Consider the following 14,040-nt stretch of genomic DNA (forward strand, 5'->3'; position numbering starts at 1 on the left):
CTAAGGATGCAGGTGCTGTCCTAGTTCGTGTCCCATGAGGACTAGTACTTCTCTAGCTACATACTGGGCTGAACCCCTATCAAGTGGTTTACGAGAATTGACGAAAGGTCTTCGGTTGACTTAGTGCTGCTTTGTCGATCCTGGTCAATGAGCTACCGAACCGTTCATTCAACTGAAAGTCTGTCCGGGACGTGCACTTTTCTTCCAGCTACATATCCATGATATCTAATTGCTACTATGGACCTTGAGTATCGAATGGTGAGCAACTTGTTGAATATTTGACCCTTGGTCAGCCACCATGCCCAGCCACTTGCCCCGCAAAGACGTTAGACTATCAGCCACAGATGCTTGTGCCTGGCACGTGATTTAGGAGTCGATGAAGTGTACGGAGTACGTTGCTTCCTAAATTCTAATTCCATCTCACCAGCCAGACCGGGGATGTTTGCCAACGAGACAAACTTCCAATACCGATGAATCACCGGTGAGATTGCGATGCAGACATAGTGATCTATTGAGATCAATAACGCGACAGTCGGCGAGTGCTGACCTCTCGCTATCAACTCTGTTCATGCAGGTTTTCGTGCATCAAAGGGCTCGAAATTTGGATTCGTCAAGGCCCAACAGGGCACGAAAATGGCGAACAAGATGCATTCAAGCATCCTCATAACATGCTTCAACAAACCGGCGCTCTCTTGAAATATTTGACTGCCTCTCTATATACTTCCAGCTCGCCCCGTTTTGCCCTTGAATTCCTCGGCCCGAACTCTAGCCCATGGCTTGCACACATATAAATTGTTCTATACGAGGAATTCCCAGAGACGAGATCCTACTCATAGGTACATAGAGAGCATTATTTCACCACCATCTATGAATTGAGGTCTTTTGGTGTTCAAACTGGCCCCTGATACTATGTCTTACACAATCGCCGAAGTAACGTGGCCAACAACCGTAAAGATCGGTCCAAGTGTCAAGCAACTTATCCAACGAGCATTGTCATTACTTGATGACACCACCAGCGAAGCAGGCCAGTGCATGGTTGACGAGGTCTATACAGACAATGCCACCGTGGTGTTTTCATCCGGGGAACATAGAGGCCGTGAAGGTTGGTACAACCCCCGACCCTACAGGCCAAACCATTGGCACCAGTGCCCACTCTTGGTTGATCTTCCTGTCCAGAAATAATACATTGCAGAGACAATGTTTGGAGAGCCGTCCATTCAAGGCGGCACATATTCGAGAAAGTCTATGCTCACAATGATATCGATCGCGATTTGATGGCGTTTGGCCGGGTCGAAGTTGGATTGAGGAACGGCAAAGATATCATCGCACCGTTCTCGGCTCGCATCCTTGTTGATCCAGACTCAGTTACTGCTGGCGCGCCTCGGCTTTGTGAGTTTCGGGGCTATGTTGTAAGTTTGAACTCATTGACATAAGAACGATTCCGCAGTGACAGGCTAATTGTCCAAAAGGATACATCTCCAATTCTTTTAGCACTTCAATCTGCTGCCTAGACTGGTATCGGCCGATCTGCAAGGACCTTTCCTGAGCTGGGTATTGGATGCTCTGAATCGGTGACGATTAGATGGCTCTAATACTGTCAGGAAACCACTCTGATCCCTGTGGGATCGCCACAAAAAGACTAGAATCTCGTGACTATTCACGAGTAGACTTGAGTGGTTTAATAGATATACTGTCATCACAGCCGTGCATGACAAATACGTATTGCAGTAGTCTCCATTTGAATCCAACCCTGCTTCAAAGGGCATAAAATCTATCCAGGACCCACGCGTGTAACCCAGCTGCAAAGATAGACGAAATGCAAATCCAAAATGAATATCCTTCATCAGTCATATTGGCGACCCTGCGTCTCGTCAATTCACCTTTGACATTGCAATTTCGGGTCGCCTTGAGGCACCGATGAACAATCCTTTTCAACGGCTACATCTCTCGCCAAGCTTAATCCATCAACAGTTCGTTCATCAACATCTCGATCAAATCACTCTTCCGGCATTAAAGGCAAGATAGTGCGGAGTAACTCAAATAACATCGAACAGGACAATGGTTAATGGCATACCTGACTTTCGAGTCGCAATATCTCTCTCACCCGCGGGCCGCGGCCCTTAGCCCACCCTATACCGATTTTGGACCACTGGTTTTAATGGGAGGCCTCAAGGCCGTTTATGCCTTGCTCCACCCAGCACATCCAGTTTTTAAACATTTTCATTATTCCCTCTCATGATTAGGAAGCAAGTCCCTCATCAGCCCGACATAACATACTACGTAGACAGCCGGGAGGATCAATACTCTAACACCGTGGCGGAGCATAAAGGATCTCCGGCTTAATAAATTAAAAATCATCGTAGGCAAGGCTGCAGATGTTCATCGACACCACGGAACAACCGAGGGGTATCCATCCAAGCAATTCGCTCACTGGACCATGGTCTGCTCACGGCCGTAACCAATCTGCGCGATTATCTCTCTTCTGTCAAGAAGATATGATGCCAATATCAGGATTGACATGTGTACGGGGTATACCTTCAGGTGCTTGTCCTACCATTGACCCCGCCTACCATTGTTTTCATTCGCAGATTCTATCCTCCATACCGACAAACACATCCAACAAAAGTAAATTGGAGTCAGTCACATTTTCGCAATGGCTTCTAGTGGTCTTTTCAAAGCAGCTGCCGTGCTCAATGCGGTAAACAAATCTCCTGATGACTGAGTCACGGCTTGATTCTGACTGATCTATAGTTATCTATACCCGGCCACATGGTAAGCTTCAGCATTTCTTCTTGGTCAATCGACAACTAAGCAGTCCCCAAGAAATACGGGTTCGATTATATATATCCTAGCGTGGCACTTGTACCTGGCGGACCCAAACATGCGTTCGGCAAACAGGGTGCGGTCGATGGGTGGGATTACATGAATGGGAGCCTTGCTATCGCTGGTACGATGTTTCTGCGAGTTCTTCCTCTGCGGTCGACTGACTATTTTCAGCCCTATTGAATTGGCAGTGGAGTACCACAGGGGGCCCAACTACAAAGTTTGAGAATCTTATGTTCTGGACTTTGTTTGCCTCGGGGGGGTTGTGTGGTATTCGATATTTCAAGGTTGGCTCTTATAAGCCTCTCCTGTGTCATTGGGTTGCGCCGGTTTTGGCAGTTGCTGCGCTATGGCTCAAGTAAAGAGTGTTTCTAAACGCCAACGTCAAGGGCTTTGTTTATAGATAGACCAATTCAATCTCCCATCATCGTATTTGAATGAACGTGAGGCTCTCGCAATTTCACCTGTCAAGGAGCCAGCACCATACGTGAACGATGATTCAGAGCCAGAAACGCACTTGAAATCACAATCACCTCTCAACGCTTAGTGGACAAGATTTCGTAACTATGCTGCGCTGCTAGGTACCTAGTACTACTTAACACTAACTTGTTCCGCGGCATATGTCAAATCTTTCAAGAAACCCCAGCGTGCCTTTCTAGCCAAGTCATTTGCTTTCCAGTCTCGCAAAGTCCCATTCGGAAACCAGGTCATGCCAACTCTCTCGTCAAGAAGACTTCCATCATGTGCAATAATAACAAAGATGTTATCAACAGCATCGAATTCCTGCATGATCCCACAAGATTCATGCGCTTGTTGTGTGTTGAATGGAACCCCGTCGTGGATATGGTAGTAGGGATCTGTTCCCTTCTTCAAAGGATGAATTGCTTCAAATATATGACCGGGACAGAAAGATGGGTACTTGACTACATTCGGGTTTGGGACGACGGACTTTGGCAGTGGTAGATACTCCGTTGGGCGGTATTCTGCCCCATGATGAGCTGTATCGGCGCCCATGAAAATGAACGTGTCTTCGGCGTCTCCTTCCTGGGTGGAAGTAACTCGCGCTAGGCCACACATATGCCCTACTGCATGACCTGGTGCATCGAGAAGGTAGAACGATCCGTCCTGGAAGAAATCGACTCCTCGGAATCGTCCAATTTGAACGGTGGGTTGGTTGTCAAAGTCAATAGTCTTCACTAGTCTTCCGGCATAATCACTTTCGAGCAAGACAGATTCCTGGTTGGCAGGATACCCAGGGAGGAAGGCCTCCTTAGTCCCTGGGCCCATGATCAAATCGGTGCTTCCAGGGAAAGTGCTAGGATCGCCAATGTGATCATAATGCCAGTGGCTCCAGATGATAGCCTCAATGGCCCCACCGGCAGCGTCGACACCGTTTTCTTGAAGGATGTCTGCAACCGATTTTTCAACCTCAATTTTCCAATCTGGTTGGGTGACAAGCTTTAATACAGCAGGAGGAAACTTCTGCCAGTCCTTTCGGCACCCGAGATCGAAAAGGAGTTTTCGTCCAGAGGAGACTTGTTCCACGAGGAAGCTGAAAGCAGGTCCTTTCAAGATCTCATGCCCTGGTTGTAGGGGCGACATGAACGTCCCAAGCGGGACTTCCAACGCTGAAGTCGAATTGATTATCTGGACCTTGACAGAAGCACCAGTGGGTATATTGAGGGCTGGTGCCGGCTTCGGCGGGTGAAGGTATTCCTCTGATGACATGATGGGCAATTTTGTTATTCGGATTACTTGATCAGCTAGTTCTCGACTTGACTTGATGTCCTGAACACGAAGAGGTGACCTTGATCATCTCTAATAAAGGCTGCGACGTCTCCTTCAGCTTCATCCCATGTAACCAGCTTTGTCATAATGCGGAGGCTCGCCCCATGGTGTGGTAGCGGTAGACTCTACAATTCGGTCATTAAACATACCTCAAGGGGCAAATGCCGAGCTCGGACCGTGGAGGACTGGATATTTAAACACAACGCAACGGGACCATTCAGCTTACGCACCAGCAGCATGAAAGAATCCACCTCATAATAAGCATGCAAGACTATTTCGCAGAAGGAGATATCTCGGGATCTGCAAGCTGATGGGCCTGGACCTCTAGAGCCTGTCTAAATTGCAAAGCCTTTTAGTAGCTCGATTCCCCAGTCCTTCGTTTCTGGAGCGGCAGCACGATTTTAAGCTTAAAGCTATACATCTGCAGAAATACCCCGTGTGGAGATGACTTGTCGAGAACAACAAGACTTCATAAACATCTTTAGATATGTAGGTCGACGCAAGGCGTAATTTCTGCTGTATGTATATCCAATGTCAATGTCCATGACAGTACCTGATCTGGATATGCATCTGTTGATATCCTCGCGCTCATGAACAAAGAGGTGCCGCCCTCCTGACCCTGTGTGAATGCTAATCAATAGCACAATGTTAAGTGTGTGGGCGCGGACATGGGGGCCTTCAGATGACAAGATCCCTAACCATGAGGAGAGAAGGCGTGCCATGGTGGCCACCTCAAGAAGTTTTAGGGAATGCATTGGAATACACTCGCGACATTGGAAGATCGTCTGATCATCTTTCGTCAATCCCATATGATGCTTGCTGTTGGTTGGTCAAGGGTGATGCACAGCTGACAATACCAGATCCACTACAACCGAGACCCGAACACCAAGACCGAAAGTCAGTCGGCTGTCCCCCGCGAATACGATAGCTTTTGCGTGAGACAAGGGTCGTTAATGTCAACGATCAGGGTTCAGATACGACCCACTTCAACCGAACATTCTGCATCTGCTTTGGCCCTTCATCCATGTCCAACAATCCAAGTTATAACATGGACCTGAGCAGCATGAAAAACCTGAGCGGTGGGTTACAAGCGTGCCAGCTCACAGGAGGGTGAAGAGTGCAGTGTAGCCATATCAAAACATAGTTTTCCCGCGTAGATTCCATATTTCTAAGCAACGATTACAGACGGCTCAAGGTGGTCACACCCCTCATGAGGCTCGAACTCGTGTGTGTATCATCTCCTTGATCATTTGACAATTCGACCAATTAATGCAGCGCATGACGAGCGATAAAGGCCCGTTCTCGGCCTTGGGATCCATGCCACGCTGACTGGTGTGATGCCCCGCCGCCAACCCTGGGCTATCCGAGAGAGCAGCCATTTTGTGGGGTTTGAGCGGAGGTCCAGAATTCTTGTAAAAGTAGCCTTGCCCCAGGTTATGCCCGCATTTTCGCCTCCATGTAGCATTCGAATGCTTGCGGAATACCAGAGTCCAGCAACAGAAACACCGACATTCAAAGATGACAGACACAGCAATGAACCAGACGCCAGGGCTGATGCTTCCTATGAAGGGCGATGGCCCATTGAGGTTTCTTGGTCCACGACGTGCACGAGCGGCTTGCAACCTATGTCGAGTACGCAAGGTGCGATGCGATGCGCGTGATGGCCGACCCTGCTTCAACTGCACTTTTGAAAACGTTGAATGTATCTTGATGCCTAAGAGGAGCAGACGCAAGACTCCACATGGCACGATCAAAAAACAAAACACCTTGAAACCAGTAATTCCCGCCAAAGGCGTTGTCGTTGTCCCTGAACCGCCAGCTGTCAAGGAGACAGCTCCACACGAAGTATACAGCAATGTCTCACCACCAAGCAATACGATCCCAGAAATTGACCCCTCCAATACGGATCCTGCACCCATCACATTAGATAGCCTTCTCGATGGATTTGGAACTGGTCCATTTGCGACAAACGTCGACAAGATGAATTGGCAAACCATCGACACTGGCAGCATAAGTTCATCCCTGTCTCCAAACCAGTCGAGTAGCTGGACCGCAGCCGTTGACGTCTGTGCCAAAGAGTCATGGGAAACACCAGCGTTACCTCGATTCGTCAAACCTATTCCAGACCACATGCCCAAGGAGGATATAGAGTATCTTCAGCGGAAAGGGGCTCTGTCAGTACCAGAGCCTGATCTGAGGGCTGCGCTTCTCCGAAGCTTTATCGAATATGTGCATCCCACTCTACCAATCTTGCAGCTACAAGATCTTCTTGACATCTTGCAAGACAACAGTCTGACCAACGAACGGATCAGCTTGCCACTGTTCCAAGCCATCATGTTCGCTGGAGCCCCCTGGGTCGACATCAAATTGTTCCGGAGACTGGGATATTTGACGAGGAAGGCTGCTCGGAGAGCGCTTTACCTCAAAGCCAGAGTAAGCAATGACCCATAAGTCGCATACGGTTTGAAACCTGCTGACCAAGAACCTCAAGCTTCTGTACGACAGTGACTATGAAGAAGATCGTTTGGCCGTTGTTCAAACAGTTGTGCTTCTGACTCTGTGGTGGGAAGGGCCCAATGAGCAGAAGGACGGCTGGTACTGGTCTGGGGTGGCGATATCTGTTGCACGGTCCATTGGCCTCAATCGTGATTCTCACATTGACCAACAACCCGCACACCAGCGACGATTGAGGCGAAGATTATGGTGGTGTTGTGTCATGAGAGATGTGATAGCATCCCTTGGACTCAATCGACCTCTGCGGCTCAAGGAAAGCGATTTCGACGTGGCTCCACTGACCCTGGACGACTTCGAGATCGTTGACTATTGCGGAAGCCAGGCATTATGGCTTTGCACGCACGATGCAAGCATGCAGGAACGGCTTGCGAAGGTATGCATTGAGATGATCGCAGTGTGCAGATTGTTACGTCGCGTGGTCGAGGTCGCATATATTGAGACGCCCAGTGGACATATCAGCATCATGTATGATGTCCAAACCAGTCAAAGCCCAGAAAAAGTCTCGACATCCAACATACGACAACCGGACCTCCAGACGCTCGAGTCTGTGGAGGGAGAGATCTCGGCTTGGAGATGTTATGTTAGTCATGAGGTTTTGCATGCGAGCCCAACGCCAGATGACATTGATCAAGTCCCATACTTGCACCGAGCCATTGTGACGATCATGTACCAGACGTGTCGATTCCTGCTACATCGATCGAAAGCCCAACTCCTGGACCAATTCAACCTTAGACCTACAGACCCCAAAGGAATTTCCACCAGCTCGAGCCGTGCAGCCACTCGAGCGGCAGCCGCAGAAGTGAATAAGATCGCCATGGATCTATACAAGGCAGATCTGGTCAAGTACCTGCACGCCACTGGGATCAGCTGCTTAGTTGCGGTCGGAGTGAGCCATGTCCTGGATCTGAGGCTGGAGGATCCGGTCGTTCGGCACAAAGCACGACAACGACTAGAAGAATCAAAACAAGTCCTTCGAGAACTTTCTGACGCTCACATCGCTGCGGACTGGGCGATCAATTTTCTCACCTTCATGGAGTCTGAAGTTCAGCCTCAAGACCGGCCCCGAAGACGTCAGTCAGGGATGATCGTTGGCAAAATCCAATGGGCTGACAAGAATGGCGCGATCCCCATACAACGAGCACAGAAAGGTATTCGTGGAGCAGAAGCCTTGCCAGAGGAGCAGAGCCGGATAACGACTTCTTCAGAAACACGGGACCTCGTCGCCGGTACTGAAACCCTCGACAGCAGCGTTTCCCAAACAACTCCAGTACATTCAACCACGACTCCGGCTGAGATGACGGCGTCTATGACGCAGTGGTTGCACCAGTCCCCAATGCATTTCCCCGACCTGATAAATTTCCCAGAATCGTGGCTCGATCTCACGGACAACCAGGGAGCCATGGCTGGCGTCGACTGGATTGGTGACTGCTCGTTAAATATGGATCTTGTGTGATTGAAATGGTTCTTCATGGGGTCCCAAACGTGACTAAGGGTCGCCACGGAACTTTTCACGTTTCTGGGGTGAATATGCGAAAAGTTTTTATCATTTGCTGAGATCAAAGCATCCAGAACTGCTCTTTTGGACGGAGAATTCTGTGTCAGCGAGAGACAGCATTCATATGGTTTCCTGCCTATATTTGGCAGGAATTTTTCAATTCAAAAAAGTCACTGGCTGCGTAGGGTGGAGGAAATAGTTTTAGCGACTAAGATCAAGACTGGACTTGAAGAGGCCGAGGAACGTGCTTTGATCGGTGGGCGGGCACACACAGACCTGTCGCAGCAAATTGTTCAGAGCAAGGGTGATCATCACCAACCAGAATGTTCCCGGCCAGTCTCATAGTATGCCTCAAATCCCAAAGGCCAGAATCGGACCAAAAGTCTCGAAAATCAAAATTACACCAAGTCATGTTGCAATCTCATCCCATGTCCGACGTCTACATCTTGTGTTCTGCTTAATTACAGAGCAAAGATGCTCAGCCAACGTCGTCGGTCTTCACTAGGATTTCGTCTGAATCGCTTCAACCCATCTTCGCCGCAGTTTCCTTTGTGATTGTGGGTGAGCGTTTATCGTTTATCGTGGTGACGACTATTCGAGTCAAAATGAGTGCATCAAGAGACTAGCTGGCAGTTGCATAGCATGCTACTAGCGTTTTCGATAAGCTCAAGTCATGTCGTTCCCGGTGCGATAGTTCGGAAGGGCCTGGTCATGTGTGATTGACCTTGTTAGCCATCCTTCAATGCCAACAGTTCCAGCTCTTGAGATTCAGTCACCATTATGCCTGTAAAGTTCTGGCGGTTTTGCTCGTAAATTGCAAGCCGTATATCTTCGTGGAATTCCCGGCCAGTAGAATAGCTGACCAATCTCCCAATTCAGGTGCAGCACCAACTTTAACGCTTGACGCCCAAAAACAACCATGGGATGCCCCAGAAAGTAAGGTTGACGCCGAGAATGGTACAGACGAGCCAGACCACGACCCATGCCACCATTGGTGACAGAAGCAGTTGTGTGTGGTGTAAGAAATGCAAGGCATTATAGCCGAGGAAAACAATCAGACTCCAATAAATGCCAGCTGCCAGGTAGAGCAGATTCGCCAGAAAGGCTGATGTGCGGTTTTGGTGATTGATGACTGGCAGGAGGATGAATTGTATGATGTACAAGAGGACGTAGGGAGGAAAGAAGGCTCGGATGGAAACGTCAAAACAGTAGCCAAACTCCAAGGCCTCAGCCCCGCGAGTTCCGCCAGGAGGCCCAAAGAGACCCTGCTGTCGTCGACGACCAGGAAGACCTGCAACGCCAGGGCCGAGGAGACGGCCAACAAAGTAGTAGGCCAGGGTTGAGACGAGAAGAGAGCCAGCGAGGAAGTGGACGACAATGAACATCAAGGCCAGCTTGATGACAGAGCCAAAGGCCGGGGTGTATGCTATTGACCATGCAAGCGAGGTGAGAAGGAGGAAAAACGACATGAGGTAGGTGAAAGACGGGTCTGGGCGATGCCATGTGTTTCTCGTTTCTGTTGTACGGTTAGAGCAAGGCTCACAAGGATTCATTTGTTTGGTTTCACCAACGTTTATGGTAGTAAATGGACTTGAAGACCTTCTTAGGCGCTACCAAGAGGTGTGTCATCTCCCAGACAGCCATCTCGAAGTCCATCTGAGGGAACTTGAAGAGTCTAGAGGCAAAGTCAGCCAGTGAATGGAAAGGATGACTGTTTGTTCTGATGAGACATACCTTTTGAAGAAGCGTGGCATGCGCATGTCCGATGGGCGCCGGTCACCGGTGGCCCCAAAGTGACTACCGCCATACTGACGAGGAGTCGCTATGCGAGGACTACTCATCGAGATCAAAGTAGCGACGGTCTATTGAAGAGAAATGATCCCAAGGATGCCAGGTTGACAAAGAACCAGAGAGTTGGAGTCGGCGCAGGCAGTAAGAGGCGGGAGCATATGTCTGAATGATCCACCGAATATTTGTGTACGGCGACACAAAGGCCTTTCTATTCCTGCAGTGTCAACGACCACGACATGAACAATCACGACAATATGCAACATGCCATATCCCATACTTATAGCTACTGAAGCAAAGGGTGTGTTGTCGAACAATTAATGTGTGAAGTGTCTCATCAAGATGCGTTAAGGCATGCGCATGCCACCCCAACGTGGTCTTCTCTGTTATACAATCTAGACTTCACAGTTGACACACCATTCCACTATGTGTCGAATCAGGTGCCAGAACTTTGCCCAAAACTATATAAAACTACAAGTATATTCAGGTCCTGCGTCTGGATTGTGCATTTGGACGTAAGCCTCCTTTTTTGTTAACCTGTTTAGTGGCAACATTGTTAGATTTGGAGGGGTCTGCCAGGTCAGGTGTAGAGTTATCATCCTGTCGGTGTTTGTTTGCCCCATCACGGTGAAACATGTCGCCTAGCATTTCATCCCATTGAGCGACCAGAGTATCAGAAATCTTCGGACCGGAATCTCCGGAGCCAGCTGTTTCTGCCGTTGGGGTAGGATGTTCGCCAACCAAGCCCCCAGGGTTCAAGACAGTCCGGAATTCTTCAAGGTCGAGTGTTGCAACTGGGTTGCCAATTGATGAGGTCTTGCGAAATGCTTTGGTCAAGGCGCGGCGTTTATGTTCATAGATGCGATAGTCTGCTTCTAGGAGCACCTTGAGCAGGCTTGCATCTCTGCCAAGGGATTTTGCTTCATGCCTGAAGTCCTGGAAATCGCCGTAATAGTTCCTCGATGCGTCCCATACACGGATACTGAGCTGTAATTGATGGCGCAGCCGAATCAAGGTTTCTTGCACATCTCTCATTCGGGTGGCTTTCCGGCCGATGTTGTTGACGGGATCGAGTGGGTCTTGAAATGCCAAAATGTGGTTAAATCGTTTTGCTCTCCGCCGAATCACGGCCTGGCCTTCCAGCTCCTCCCAGTACAAGTCAGCTGTATGAGGGTCCAGGGCAGCAATTGAGTTTTCCTCGGCAAATTCTTGCTTTGGGAAGTAGCCTAGGGGACGAATGGAGACACCACTTTTATTGAGGTCGATTTCGCAATACATGTTGAGAAAGTCCATGAGCTGCATTCCGGCGTTGTCCGCCGGAGTCTTGTGTTCAGACATGCTAAGGGATGCGACAATCATGTTGAGGAGAGGATAAGAGGTCAGACCACCACGAGCGCCATCGTTCAGTCCACGAATGAGGAGGGTTTGGCGGAGGACTTTGAACAAGGCTGGTAGTGTGGGAAACTCGTTTATGACGGATGTGACCCACGGGGTGCTATCAACGGTCCTCGGGGTAGACTGGATCTGAATGGAAAGGCCGGTGGGAGGATGACGGCATGAGAGGATAGGGACCACGGCCTTTCGAACGTGAAATATGAGCTCGATGGGACATGGTAGACCTTGATGGGTGGACTGCCAATTGTCAATTTTGGCTTGGAGGGCGTCAATGATGTGATCGGAGGTCATGTGAGGTTTGGAAGAGGAGAAGTCTTCGGGCAGCCAGACATTGGCATCGAGGTCGGAGAGAGGGTCAGCAATGTCAGTGGCGCGGGAGCCGATGACATCAACTTCTAAGTGTTGGTCAAAATCTTTCACAACGGTTTTGAGGTCTTGGAGGGCCATCTCAGCAGCACTCTGTTCATCAGAGTTCAACGTGGTGTACCGGTCAAAGGCATGGATTTCTTCGGTCACATAGTCAATTGCCGTTGCGTAAGCGTCCTTGCGAGGTTCCTGATGACTGAGCCAAGGGAGAAGCATGGTGAGGGGGCAGTTCCTGTCGACCATAGGCTTCCACTGAAATGTATGATCGGCAAATCTTCCTGCATTGGCTTGTAACCGTCTAGCACGCTGTGCGGCTGCCTTGTCTTTGTGACTAGATCTAAGCTGGCTAGGGGTGTCATGCTCAGGCGACGGCTCAGGCGACGGCTCGGGCGACGAATCTTTTAAACCTCGCGGACGGTAGACATAGGTCTCTTTGGGAGTGTGGCGAGGTGATGAAGGTCCAGAAGGCCCCGAAGGATCATATCTGCACGTTCGGCTGCGATTATGTTCTCGGTGTGCGTCGAGAGTCTTGTCAAGACTCTCGACATGGACACGAGGATCTGAGTAGAATCTGGCTATCTGACGGACAGGGCAGCATTGAGTCGAGGTAATGGCATGGCGCAGAAGGGGTCTGCATGAGCGATTGCATGCAACATTGTGAGAGCAACGGCAAAGCCAGGTCAACGACGACGATGGGACTCGGGGCATACAGCGACCGGTTGGGGGTGACAATGGGGCCGAGGAGAGCTTAAGGAGGACGCAGAGACGAAGAGACTATAGCGACAGAGTATTGGAGGGCCGATGTTCAAGTATGGCGTGGATGAGAGATAAGATTGTATAGTCGGCGTATATGATGATGGTTCCAAAAAATTTATCTCGTTTAGCACAATTGGAGCAATCACGATGGAGACGCAGACATTGCACATGGGTAGGCTCGATGGCGAGGCTCGAGTTGGAGACCAGCAGGTGGTGTGGTTTTAGAGTGTCTTGGCAAATGTCCAGGCGGGCTTTGGGTCTTTTAGGGTCAAAAGCCTGAAGGACATGCCCCTCGGCCTTGCCTACAAGTTCTATTAGCCCCGGGCATGCCACGGGAACATCATATGCTTACCTCGACCTCGACCTCTAACCTTGGCTCGCGGATCAAAGGAGTAAGCAGCTACAGTAGTCCGATTGCCCGATCACTCCTCTGCTTATTCACGACTAGAAGAGACGGTCATACTCTGACAGATATTACGCACAGGCATACAGTTTCCGTAGATATGGCCGAGGACACATCTGAGAACACAGTCAGTGACGCCGCAAGTTAGCAAGTTGTTCAAATTAGGCGAGAGGCGGGAATACATCGGACCACCAACGCAAAACTTGTGCCCAACCTTTCTCCGGCGCATCTACGGTATTACCTGAGTTGAGCAGGGGACTTTTTCTATTGGGAGGCCCAAGGTACCTACAGTAGGTAGGTACCTCAGGTAAACATTAGTGCCCAGGTACCGATGTTGAGTACCTACGAGTCCTACCCTTCGCTTGTTTGATACAACCTGCATCTAGGTATTCTTTTGTTCCTGCACCACTGCAACTTGCAACTTGCAACTTGCAACCTTTTATTTCCTCCACCACAAACGCCGTTCATTTATTCTCAGAGCTGATGTAAACGGACAATTCAGACAAAAGTAATGTCACGCTCATTATGATCCACATCTACCTCTCTTACTATTAGTTCTTCTCCTTCTTAGACGGACTCACATGTCGACTCGCTTCGAATCCCATTTGTTCGGATTGATTGTGGCCCAACAATTGTAGCACATGTCATTATTACCTCGACATATTGCACGATTCTAAGGTATTCTTCCTTATTGTCAGCTCCATCTCCCTCT

The 14,040-nt window shown here is 49.4% G+C and overlaps 5 protein-coding genes across 5 annotated transcripts; 3 read left to right on the forward strand and 2 right to left on the reverse strand.

Annotated features, from left to right (window-relative positions):
- Positions 1-2,375: 2,375 nt before the first annotated feature.
- On the forward strand, positions 2,376-2,702 carry PV10_00593 (uncharacterized protein; the record flags this gene model as incomplete). The annotated part of the gene is made up of 1 exon (XM_016364697.1): positions 2,376-2,702. The coding sequence occupies one exon, from the start codon at positions 2,376-2,378 to the stop codon at positions 2,700-2,702; it is 327 nt and encodes a 108-aa protein (XP_016228346.1).
- Positions 2,654-3,185, forward strand: PV10_00594 (uncharacterized protein; the record flags this gene model as incomplete). Its single annotated transcript, XM_016364698.1, has 4 exons — positions 2,654-2,698; positions 2,752-2,772; positions 2,824-2,947; positions 2,998-3,185. The coding sequence occupies 4 exons, from the start codon at positions 2,654-2,656 to the stop codon at positions 3,183-3,185; spliced, it is 378 nt and encodes a 125-aa protein (XP_016228347.1).
- Positions 3,186-6,129: 2,944 nt separating this feature from the next.
- Positions 6,130-8,578, forward strand: PV10_00595 (uncharacterized protein; the record flags this gene model as incomplete). Its single annotated transcript, XM_016364699.1, has 2 exons — positions 6,130-7,044; positions 7,103-8,578. The coding sequence occupies 2 exons, from the start codon at positions 6,130-6,132 to the stop codon at positions 8,576-8,578; spliced, it is 2,391 nt and encodes a 796-aa protein (XP_016228348.1).
- PV10_00596 (uncharacterized protein) lies at positions 7,922-10,506 on the reverse strand. Its single transcript, XM_016364700.1, has 3 exons — positions 10,355-10,506; positions 10,192-10,295; positions 7,922-10,136 (listed from the first exon to the last, which is right to left on the reverse strand). Exons 1-3 carry the CDS (start codon positions 10,459-10,461, stop codon positions 9,514-9,516), a joined length of 834 nt encoding a protein of 277 aa, XP_016228349.1. The 5' UTR covers positions 10,462-10,506; the 3' UTR covers positions 7,922-9,513.
- A 228-nt stretch (positions 10,507-10,734) lies between these two features.
- Positions 10,735-13,098, reverse strand: PV10_00597 (uncharacterized protein). Its single transcript, XM_016364701.1, has one exon. It carries the CDS (start codon positions 12,875-12,877, stop codon positions 10,892-10,894), a length of 1,986 nt encoding a protein of 661 aa, XP_016228350.1. The 5' UTR covers positions 12,878-13,098; the 3' UTR covers positions 10,735-10,891.
- Between the last annotated feature and the right edge of the window lie 942 nt (positions 13,099-14,040).

This window comes from Exophiala mesophila (assembly GCF_000836275.1).
Source record: "Exophiala mesophila strain CBS 40295 unplaced genomic scaffold supercont1.1, whole genome shotgun sequence".
Lineage (NCBI taxonomy): Eukaryota > Fungi > Ascomycota > Eurotiomycetes > Chaetothyriales > Herpotrichiellaceae > Exophiala > Exophiala mesophila.

What these genes read in the sequence shown, in the direction of transcription:
- PV10_00596 (XM_016364700.1), bottom strand. Translation starts at nt 10,461, where the DNA reads ATGAGTAGTCCTCGCATAGCGACTCCTCGTCAGTATGGCGGTAGTCAC. An exon ending in ATGCCACGCTTCTTCAAAAG is followed by an intron (nt 10,296 to 10,354) that starts GTATGTCTCATC and finishes CTTTGCCTCTAG; the next exon opens with ACTCTTCAAGTTCCCTCAGA. An exon ending in GTCCATTTACTACCATAAAC is followed by an intron (nt 10,137 to 10,191) that starts GTTGGTGAAACC and finishes ACCGTACAACAG; the next exon opens with AAACGAGAAACACATGGCAT.
- PV10_00597 (XM_016364701.1), bottom strand. Translation starts at nt 12,877, where the DNA reads ATGCCCCGAGTCCCATCGTCGTCGTTGACCTGGCTTTGCCGTTGCTCT.